The sequence below is a fragment of the Euprymna scolopes genome, chromosome 19 (genome assembly GCF_053919585.1).
Source record: "Euprymna scolopes isolate OS-2025 chromosome 19, ASM5391958v1, whole genome shotgun sequence".
In the NCBI taxonomy this organism is placed as follows: Eukaryota; Metazoa; Mollusca; class Cephalopoda; order Sepiida; family Sepiolidae; genus Euprymna; species Euprymna scolopes.
Window position 1 is genome coordinate 19,787,804 of NC_136500.1, and position 11,950 is coordinate 19,799,753.

At 33.4% G+C, this 11,950-nt stretch overlaps 1 protein-coding gene across 2 annotated transcripts in view; it reads right to left on the reverse strand.

The window, feature by feature from the left end:
- The window catches only part of LOC145303472 (5'-AMP-activated protein kinase subunit beta-2-like), a 90,003-nt gene extending 83,508 nt beyond the window's left edge, over positions 1–6,495 (reverse strand). The window contains exon 1 of one of the 2 annotated variants that reach the window (XM_080144821.1): positions 5,966–6,495. In XM_080144821.1, the coding sequence (XP_080000947.1) occupies positions 5,966–6,094 (129 nt within the window). In that variant the 5' untranslated portion in view covers positions 6,095–6,495. The remainder of the gene's footprint in view (positions 1–5,965) is intronic. The other variant, XM_080144820.1, reaches the window with a different exon arrangement.
- Positions 6,496–11,950: the final 5,455 nt, after the last annotated feature.

An 11,950-nucleotide genomic window follows, 5' to 3' on the forward strand; every position in this document is an offset into this window, starting at 1 on the left:
TGAGAAAAAAAAAAAAGTGGTAACAGGCAGGCAGGCAGACTCGAACCCGTACAGCGAAGGAGAAAAAGTGAAAAAAAAAAAAAAAAAAAAAAAAAAAAAAAAAAAAATGTGACGCGTTAGCCGGAAGTGACATAAGTTTAAATTAAGGTTAAACAATCGAAAAGAGGCGATTAATTTCGAAATTATCGGCGAAAAAAGCGACCCCTCCCTATAGAAAAGTGAACAGTTGAGAGTGAAGGAATCAATGCTTTTGGTCAATTTTTCGATATTTGTTGTCGGAAGGGTTGAGCTTCAAAACAATACTGATCTCATGAAAATCTGTCGCCTCTGTTGAAAGTTTTAGGTAGGCATACAAACATACATACATACATTTAAACAGACAGGTGAGATTTATATTATAGAAGATATATTATACATGTATGTAAAGTTAGTGGCAGAGAACCTAAAAGTCTTCTATTAAGAAAATCTAAAAAATAAGTGCATAGTATTTATTCATATATGCGTTACAGAAGATTAGAACAACATCAGTACCGTCGATTTCAAATCCAAACCAAAGGGAACCAAAATCTGGTCGCCTCGGTCACACAAAGTGACCCAATAGCCATTTCTAGGGAGACAGATATAAACAAAGGCTGAAGAGAGTGGTATATGGTCGACCAAACATTGGTTCTTTTTGTTTGGATTTGAAATCGATGGTACTGATGTTTTAATCTTTTGTAACATATATCTATATTAGTAATGATACTACATATCTAATAATAAGATTAGGTTTAAAGTTCCCAAAATCCATACCAGAATAGTTCACAGGTTTTCCAGAGTTTGACAAATTTCAAACTAAACCAAATATGCAAATTATAAATTGCTAAGACAAAATAATCCTTTTGCCAGATTTCTGATTTGTACCCGTTTTTAGGTGTATCAGAAATTTCGTGAAAATAGTGAATAATTCCACCCCATCTTTCCAAGCTTATAACTCCTCGAAAAATGTAATTCAAGCCCTAATTTTTTTTTCAATTAAAGGAGCAAGGACCAAGGTTTCATTAAAAAAAAAAAAAAAAAAAAAAAACAATGTGTTTTTTTTTTAAAAAAGGTTTTAAACTTCGGACTTTACAGGTAAATTTCTAAAAAACGGGTTTTTTTTTTTGTTTTAAATTTGAATATATTATTTATTGACCTTTTCTCTTCAATTTGTGATATATAAGACTTCGAAACATAAATTAATTATTTACCTTTTAATAGAAACTTGAAAATGGGGGGGGGGCGTGAATTTAAAAAAAAACGTTTGTCTAAAATATTATATTCAGTTTATTGGAAAGAACATAAAATTTCACATTGACCCTGAAAATATCGTAAAAATAGAATCAATAGAAAAATTTTGATAGATTTTTAAAATTTAAAAATTGAAAAATATTGAGTTCGGAAAATTCATTACTGTTTTTAAAAAAAAAAAAAAAAATTTCCATTACTTTTAAAACAACTTTAATAGTTTATTTTGGAAGTATAATCCATAAAGAAAATAAATAACCCACTTTTAACAGAGAAATTACGAGATTTTTATATTTTATTCGCAGTTTCGTGTTAGGGGTGTCAAAAATTCCTACAAAAATTCTGATACACCTAAAACATCACCAGCTTCTATTTCAACAAAATTGCTTCTTTGCCATCTTCCACTATTTCATGAACATACCTTATTCCAACTTCCATTTGCAGTCCACTTTACTCTAAAAAAAATTTTTTTTTTTTTTTTTTTTTTTTTTTTAAATCGCACTGGGACCCTAAGTTCAAGTAGTGACAGATCCTCCCCTTAAACAACAACAAAAAAATAATAAATAAATAAAAATAATTATTGGCCATTAATTCCAACCTCTTTTTGCAGTCTTAATCCCACCCCCCAAAAACAGAAAATTTCAATTAAAAACATTGCCCTCTCCTGGATAATTCTATCAAAATAATTATTATCGCAGACGCTAAATCATCCCAACCCCACTCCGCCGCCTCATACACACAAATATGACATTCTACTTTGGTTGAGGTGATTAATAGGCGACTTCTCTAAATAAATAATTCATAAAGTAACATAATTGGCGCTTTTTAAAATAACGTTCCCATGTAGTAGATATTCCGAACGTGAAAACATACCCGTGTTTAATAACTCTAGCAAAAATCAACTAATGGCCAGATTTTCGTGAAATTTTCGATACTTATTCATTTTAGAATGAAATTACATATAAGATGCAATTTCCGTAAAATAAGTAAAAAATATTTATTTTTTAAAAGTTTAAATAAACATATTGAACAAAAATTTACCTTGAAGTTGCAATTTAAAAAAATGATATAAATTTAATGTTTTTTTTAATAGTTTTTTTTTAAATTAATATATATTATATTTTTTATTAATATATCCTATAATCAGTTCAAGAAAAAGAAACTTTGTAAACATTAATTCATTTTTAAAAGATTAAAACGATTAAAATTCCATTATTTCAAAATGTTCTGTTACAACATAGATTTTCAATTAATTGTTTAAATTTTTTTTTTAAATATTAAGTTTTTACATAAACATGGCTCTTGTCAGCTATTTTATCGCCAGATTAAAACTGATTTAAAAATATTATTGCACAAATATTAAGCATTTTGTATACTCCCCTCGTATTTTGTTCGTCTCTTTTTACCGAACAAAATATGGAAGCCCGTAGGTAACCAAAAGAACAGTCAGTAAAACCGTATTTCATATTTAATATACAAATGTTTACAATATTATTTATCATTAAACTGTGTAAATTTTAAAACCTAACAAAATTATAACAAAGATTAAGTATTAATTGCAGTTTGAAGAAGATAAACAAAGGTTTTAAAAAAATCATTAAGTCGCTTCTGCTTTTCCATAGTTCGTATAGTTAATACAAATCTGACGTCACGGGAACATGCGTTCCGTTTTTCACATTATTTTGGGGACACCTAAAGTATATAATGCGAATTTTTATCTGATACTACGGACTTTTTTTTCTTTTTTGGAGTCGTCTATTCTTCTGATTAAGTATGAACAACTTGAAACACTTGTCAGAAAAAAAAAAACAAAAGTTAATCAATTTAGAATTTAGAGCGGGAGATCAGTTTTGTGTGTGAATTTAAAATAACATTATCATCCATTTTTGGGTCCATTTTAGCGTTTTAGGGCTGTCGTACTCATGCAGAGAGTGATCCGTGCTGAAATAATAACGTTATTATTTAAAAAGCCATTCTTAACATGGGGAGGAGATGGTGTTTTGTACCTAGTCTGTACTTTAACCTTACAATTGAATAATAAAAAAAAACAAACATAATAAAACTTTAAAATACGATTTAAAAAATAGCGCGGATCGGATCACTCTGCATTAGCACCGAAAATTTTATTTTTTAGACAATTATATGTAGTTTTACAATGGGTTTTTTTAAAAAGTCTGAGTCGCAAATCTCCTCGAACTAAAAACCGTTTTTAGTTCGAGGAGATTTGCGGCTCAGACTTAGGGTTAGTGGTACTGGTAGAGATAAAGTTTTTTTTTTAAGTGGCTTGCCACTCGTTTAAAGTTTATTGGTAGGGTTAAGGGAATTTTTTAAAAGGTGTTTTGTCACGCGGACATAGGGTTAGTTTTTTTGGGGTTTTTTTAATGACGTTTGCCAGTCACTAAGACCTAAGGATTAGTGGTGAAATTAAGGAGTTGTTTTCGGGGGAGGGGGGGATTGAAAGATAGTTATTTTTTCAACATGAAAAATATTCCCTCTACCTACCCTCAAAATGCACAGAATTTATCTCCCATAGCTTAAAAAAAAAAAAGAAAGGGGGGGGGGCTAATGCACTTACTGATTCGGATTCGCGCTATTTTTTAAATCGTATTTCCAAGTTTAATTAAAATTTTATGATATTTTTTTATTCAATTGTAAGGTTAAAGTACATAATAGGTACAAAACACCCTCCCCATGTTAAGAATGGCTTTTTAAATAATAACATTATTTCAGCACGGATCAATAAGTGCATGCTGCAACTGCATGAGTACCGAAAAACGTGTATTAATTGCGTTAAAAAACTAGAATGGTCGTTGAGATATGTTTATTAAATTGATATACATAATCGTTTAAAAATCTGGAAGCATGCTTTTTTTTCAAAAAAAAAAAACATTATTATTTTTAACATTATTTTTCAATAATTTTCAGATTCCGTAAATTACACACGGTCGCACACCACGTCCCACGCCCAAATTATCCGAGAAGTCAGTGCGTGTTTTCTTTTCTTTTCTTTCTTTTTTTTTTTTAAGTAAATTATTTCCATCTTTGTTTCACATTTTGTTTACAATCTTTTAGAAGTGAGAAATTGAGTTCTGTTAAATATTTTGTCACGATTATTATTGTTGTTGTTATATCGTAGTTAGATAAGATTACCACCGCCCCATTACGGCAAAAGAAATTAGGCTAAAATCAAAAACACAAATAAACACGCACTAAAACAATAAAACAAATAAAAACACAAAAAGGCCCAACCTCGGGACATTTAATAAATGACCTTGAAAACATGGGATATAGATGTAATGGGGGGGGGGGTGATCTAATTTTCTTCAACATATTATGTCAACAATAAATAAAAACAAAACAAGTATCAAATAAATCTATCGAGAAAAATAAACTCCTACACTAATTATACATTTTTTTTTAATGAATAATAAAAAGTAATTAAATAATAAAATAAACAACAACATCAATGGGAGAATAAATAAATGATAAATAACACAAGCTGGGTCGAGGACGGCAGATTATAAATAGATTGTTTTTCTTGAATAACATTCATTTTCATTTTTAATTAACTTATTGTTTTTTTTGGGGGGGGGGTTATGATTGTAAAAAAAAAAAATGGTGCTATTTCAACAAGACGAACTTATTTTAAAATATTTTGCCATCACGTACGATGTTATTTAATCTGGATACATGATGATGACATCGCCTGCTGATTTCCTTCGGGAATGAAACAAATGATTGTGTATTTCGCTTGTCATGTGACGTATACAATGAAACAGCGATTAATATATATCAAGACATTGACAAATGCAATGCATAAAAAATAATTAATGTACGTTGTACGGGTACTTCTGCAGTTTACGGACCGTGCTTTTTTTAATAGGATTTTCAAGTTAAATTAAATTTTTACGGTATCTTTTGTTTATTAAATTGTTAGATGAAAGTGCATAGTTAAACTCCCATCTCCGTGCTAAGAATGGATTTCTAAATATTTAGAAATCCATTCTTAATGTTATTATTTACTAAATAATAACATTATTTCAGCATGCTTCGTGCACGCACGCGCACGCACGACAGAAGTACCCAATGTGCTCCTCCTTAATAGTCAATAAAAATACGTGTATTCATGAGTACGTTAAGCAATATTTCCTGTTTTTTTTTTTTAATAAATAAATGGATGGATGCTAATGCAGAGAGTGATCCGCGGTATTTTTAAACCGTATTTCCACGTTTTATTAAAGTTTTAGGATATGTTTTCTTTTTTATTCAATTTTAAGGTTAAAGTACGGAATAGGTACAAAACACCTTCCCCTCCCCATGTTAAGAATGGCTTTTTAAATAATAACGTTATTATTTCAGAGGGAGAGGAGAGAGCTTTGTAACTATTCTGTACTTTCACCTAACAATAAACAAAAGATGCTGTAAAACTTGAATTTAACGTGAAAGTACTATCTAAATAAATAAATAAATAAATAAATAAAATAACAAGGTACTTTTCTTGTAAAGTACCCGAATTTCTTTTTTGTATTATTCGGGCTAATCACAGCGTTTCAGCCGATGTAACCACTAAAGGGGATTTCGTCTTTAGATATTTTTCCTGTTTCATCTTATTGGGATTGATCGTTGTTGCAACAATAATAAAAAAAACAAATTAATCAATTAATGTCTTCTTGTTTTATGTCACGTTGTCTGTTCTTACCTTAAACACAGCTGAATAGTCAAAATCGGCTTCTTCAAGAGAAGTGTCTGCGAGACGATTGTTTGCTGTGATTGTCGGACCGGAATCATCGCCAGAATTATGACGTTTCCCAGACGTTGTGTTACCCATTTGTCCTTCTCTTTTAACAAAAAATTTTTACCCGCGTTACTCTTCAATGCAAACCATTAAACAACCCCCCCAAAGAAGAAAGAAACCCTTCAAACCGCTCTATATTTAAAGAAATAAAGGACTTCTTTTTTTTTTTCTTTTTTAAAGAGATCCAGCCATAAAACTTAAATTAAACAAGAATTAAAAAAAAAAAGTGCCTCCCCTTTCCATTAAAATGAGGGAATGTTCATGGAAATTATTAAAATGGGAATCCTTCCAGATGTTAAGGTGATGAGCTAAAGATAATGCAAGGAATGAAAGAAATCGATTTCGGTGTTTGTTTTCCAATTCCGAAAGAGAACGAACAGATAAGAAATGATGATTTTCGATCTCAAATGCGAGTTAGTTCCCTTGGAAGTCTCACAGGGGAGGTAATTTGACAAAAATATGGAATATTAGAATTTTTGAACCTATACGAAATATTTAACTGGCTACCTTGTGATATAAGGCATTTTGCCTTATACAGCAGTAAAATATAATTTTGTCATGCATTCAAACCAGCCATCGTGTCCGATATTAACTTTGTCTTCGAGAGAAATATTGGTTTATTATCGATTGCCTGAGGTGCCTCCACCAGGGAATGCTGACGGAGGCAACTATCCTGCTTTATGGAGGCGAGCATTCCACACTTTATGCTTATAAAATCAGTCTCGTGTCATATCCACTTCTTGGTGAGAAGAAGGGTAAATAATTATCTGTCTCCTCATCAAAAGAACTGGATGCAACAGAAGGTTGACTTAATGTAGAATATTCCAGTCCCCCCTCTGCAACGAAAGACACAGGTACTATAAACTGATATAAAATAACCATATTTAAACCCATCGGCATTAATTGGTAAGGGCGCCTCTGCCGACATGTATTAAAACTTTCCTCTCTGAAACTAGAATGTAAAGCTGGAGAGGATGGTCTCCTGAACAAGAACAGTACCAATCTCTGTTAGATTTAGCAAACACTCATCGTCTACACAACTCAACAGGAAAATATATTTCAATATTAATTTTAATAAAAATGAAAAAGAATCTAAACGTTAGTATTGCAGAAAAAAGATAGGGTTGTTTTAGCACAAGACACTTATAGGTCTGTAAGCTCTACCCTTTAATTTGCACATGTATAGCAAACTTACCCCCCCCTTCTAAAAAAACTCTTTAATCCTACTACTAACCCTAAGTCTGAGTGATAACCCCCCCTTTCTAAAAAAAAAAAAAAACTTTAATCCTACCATTAACCCTAATTGCGAGGGGAAAAGCCCCCTTAAAATTTTTTTCTTAACCTTACTAATAAGCTTATGGTCCGAGTGGTAAGCCTGTCCTAAGAAAAACTTTCTTAACCCTACTACTAACTCTAAATCCAAACAGTAAGCCCTCTTTCAATAAAAATCACTGAAAAACCACATGTAATTGTCTAAAAAGAGTAGAATCTCTAAAAGAAAAATGCACAAAATTTATTATCCATAGCAAAAAAAAAAAACTCAAAAAAATCAAGAAAACAATTTGATTAACTTCCTTGAAATGCTAAAATAGCCACCATCCTTAAGTTCCCCTTTTCAATTCAAGTTTTATAGTCTAATGAAATACACACACGTTTGTCATAAGACTTACTCTAATTGTTACAGAGATGAATGTTTCTTACAAAGCTGTTATATGTGGAAGAAAATTCGGACACTCGAAACCAATGTTACCAGGTATAGCATCTATCCATACAGCTTCTAAGACGGATAGCAAGCGAATAATACTTTCTACCATTACTAGACCCTTGATAGGTGTTAATGTCACAGAACCGAGGCAGTATTTTCGCAAAACACTGTCAGGACTCCAATCAGACATTTTTTTTCACACATATCCATCCCAAACTAGGCACATTGCCACTGACACATAAGAAGACACTTTAAGGGAGTTGAATAGCAAGATATCTGTTTATATTACACTTAAATTTCTGCATGTTGGTACTGTTGGAGAAACAGAAAACAGGAACGGAATTTCAGTCTTGCTGTTCGAGGAAAGAAACTATTTGAGTAGAATGCAGGGTATCTCTACAGTGAAGACATGAGATTTTGCTGCTTGTCGGATTAGTTAGGGATATTTACGTTGAGGGAGCGGGCACCAGTTCTACGAGTTTGTTGAACCTCATTCCATTAAAGTATTTGTAAAACAAGCAAAGGAATGCAACATAGCCGTGATGGGACAGAGATTCTAGGCTTGTTTGACAGTGTGGGACTTATTAGATTGGAGAGTAGTGATTGATGCAGATATATGACAACAATATTCAATGCATGGGCAAATGGTAGCTATGTAAAGATATAGAATACTGTCAGGTGTAAGCATTTCTCTAGTACAGTAGAAGGAGCCCATCTTCTTTGCAGCAGCCTTGGCAATGACTTCTATGCTTTGTTTCAATTCATGTTACCTGTGAATGTTAGGCTGAGGTGTTTACATGACAAACTTTCAGCTAGTGTTATCAGCCATAGCAATTGGTGGCTGGAAAGGTTCTTTATAGAGGTTTCTTTTGACTGCTCCCTCTTTTCTGTGATTAAATAGTCAAGAGTTAACTATTCTACACTTGCCAAGTAATGATTTCCACTGTCAAAACTCAGTTGCCCAAATCTGTCACACTGCTGTCAAAACTCGCTGCTCCAAATCCGACACTCTACCATCAAAACTTGCTCCTCCAACATCCAAATCCAAACTGTCCGCATCTCTGAAAAATCAGCTTTTTTTTATTCAAAACCGGAAGCCTTTCATTTGCATATCAAGTGACAAGATTACAAACATGTAAAGAAAAGTAGCAGCCACTTTTTTCTTTTCTTTTTGATTGCCAATGAACACTACAGGCTGCATAAAAAAGGTTTATACCAATTTTCTTTATCGATGAGAAAAGTTAAACTCTTGAGACTATTGATGACATAAAGATTTTAAAGGGAAAACCTTTGGAAAATTAATTTGGGTTTACCTGCTCATGTGTGACGTATCTGAATTAAAAACAATTTAATGGAAAATATAAGTATGTGAAGTTATGGTTAACAGTGAGTAAATAATCATCTGTCAGCAATGTTACGACCATGGCCTGGGATTTTTATCCTTGGCTGCCAAAATCACCAGAGATTAGACCATTCCTGTAATAACTTGATCCCTATTGATTGTGGTGTGATACTGGTTCTGTGCAGTTCTAGAAGGTCCACCCTACCAGGCTTTGCCTTCTCTTTTTGGGAAGGGGTTAGTTTATTGCTAATCACCTGAGGTGCCCTGCCGGTTGCACAGGCATCTTGTACAGAGTCAGAGGGCTCCTCATCTGAAGTTTTGACTTTTTCAATCTCACTTTCCGGCCCCAGTATCACAGTTCTTGTGATGGAGTGAACTAAATACACAGCACAATCATGTTCACACACCGGTTCTCGTTAGCTCCATGAAGTTAAGTAACGTCGAGCCTGGTCAGTACCAGATCGATGACCTGACCTTTTGGGAATATCAGACCCTGTATATAGGAAGATGTTGACACCTGTCTGCAAGGACTGTAAACATCTAGCTTTGTCATTTCCCCTCACAGAATATACAAACAACTGGAGACCACTTGTGAATTTGATATTCCCATGGAATTTTGTTCTTTGGAGGAAGCCGAGGGGAATGCCACTTCCTTCAGATATGTTATGACTGGACTGGAAGGATTTAATTTTATGATAAATAAGGACCAGATACTTGACTTCTATTTTTGAAATTTTAAAATTTTGATTTAGGATATACAAGGTGCCTTCAATAAGTTTCCAGACTTTTTCATATGAACACTTTTTATTGATTGAAATATAAAACTCTAGTTCTCTTCAAAGTAATCATCTCTGGCTGCAAGGCACTTGTACCATTCTAACAACTTTGGAAAGGCTTCATGGAAGTCCTCTTGTGTGAGCGTATCAATGACCCTCATCACAACCTCTTTCATCTCCTCAATTGTTTCATAACAACAGCCTCTAAGGTTTTCCTTGAGCTTAGGGAATAACCAAAAGTCACAGGGAGCAAGGTCTGATCGATAACTTCAATGTTTATACTTTTTATTGAATATGCATTCCTTCATTCAAGTGGCGTCCTGTCTGGTACAGGACTATGGCTCTCCATCTATCTCTCTCCCTTGAGGCATTCATGAATTCATTGTTGCTCATCATTTTTGGTGTTGCCCAGATGTTCAGACTGTCAATGTATGTTTCTTGCTGAATATAAAATTGTTTTTATACACAAATAGGTCATAAATAAATAAGTAAACCAAAACCAATTCGTTTGAAATAATTTTCCAACTGTATTACTGTTAACATCTTTGAAGTCCGAAATAGTAACGATTACTGCAGGCAGGACCATGAATTTTATTAACGATTCCAGGAATGACATTTTAAGAAGTTGGGAGGTTATCCTATACATGTGGATCGGTTTGTCTCTTTTACAACATATCAACACTTTTTAAAGTTATTTAATTCTGAACTGTCTCTTATAAACAGTTCATTCAATTAAAATTTTTTCAAAACAATCTATGTCAGATGTTGATGGGATTTGATTTTTTTGTAACAATAAATCGGAAGAAAAAAATGGGGGGAAAAAAAACAAAAACAATAAAAGTTGAGCAAATAAAAAAGGAGTAAATAAAAACTATACCCGAAAAGTAAATTAATATAGTCTTATTATTAATATTATATACAATTCTATGAAACAAATTTGAACACTGTCACAAGCAACAAGCCTCGTGTTGACACACAAAAAAACGGATTTTACAAGCAACTGTCATGGACGGACATATTACAAATCCTCACTACTTCGAAGTTTCTAAATTACAACTGACACACATAAAAGAACCTTTCTTTTATTTCAATGAATATTTTTGGTTTTCTTCCGAAAACTTTTCCAACAGGGGGGTAACTGTAGCAGCCGACACCCGCTACAAACAGGCAGAAGCTACTTCTCACAACTTTGGGATTTGAAATCCATTTTCTCCCTGGCTTGTCCAATCACAAGCCAGCTCTCAGTAACGTGACCGAGTATATAAAAGGCGAAATCACAAACCCTTATTCCTTTTTCTCATGGCCTTTCCAAGCAGCACACACCACCGGAGGACTTTGGGCCCCCAGACTGAACGTGAGTACTACAAGCTAGCTATAGCTCTCTGCAAACTTACATTTATTTCCACGTGCATTCTTTGACATGCTAAAGAACTCACACTCACCGACGGCAACACGTCAATGCACTGAGTACAAAACAAGCTTCTCTTCAAACTACTACTTGCTTCCACGTGCCGTACTCAAACGAACATTCTTTGTCATGCTAAAGAACTGTCCCCAATGATACAACTCACACACACCCATGACAACATGGCAACACACTGAAGTCTTTGCCCTTTCTTTCTCTCTAATCGGCTTTCTTTGCCCCGGCGACTACTAGCTATAAACTAGCTATAAACACATGTGGACTGAGTTGTTCTCTTCTTCAACCAGCCGGCATGATATTAAATCTATCTTCATACAAGAACACTTCAACATACTAACCGTCTTTCTCTTGTACTCTCTCTTGTACACTCTACTAACGAAAATAACAAATAAAGTTTGTTTATCAAATGTTAAAATGAGACTTCCTTTCATTGTCTTCATTATTGGATAAAAGTCTGTAGCAGTCGAAACTTGCTACGATAACTCGAGATTTAAATCAACTGTCTCCCTGGCTTGTCCAATCACAAACTAGCTCTTAATTACGTGACCGAGTATATAAAAGGCAAAAGCCGCAAATCTTTCTCCTTTTTTCTCCCTGTTGGCTGGCAGCAAACACCGCCTAGTGTTGTAGATAGTCAGATGTA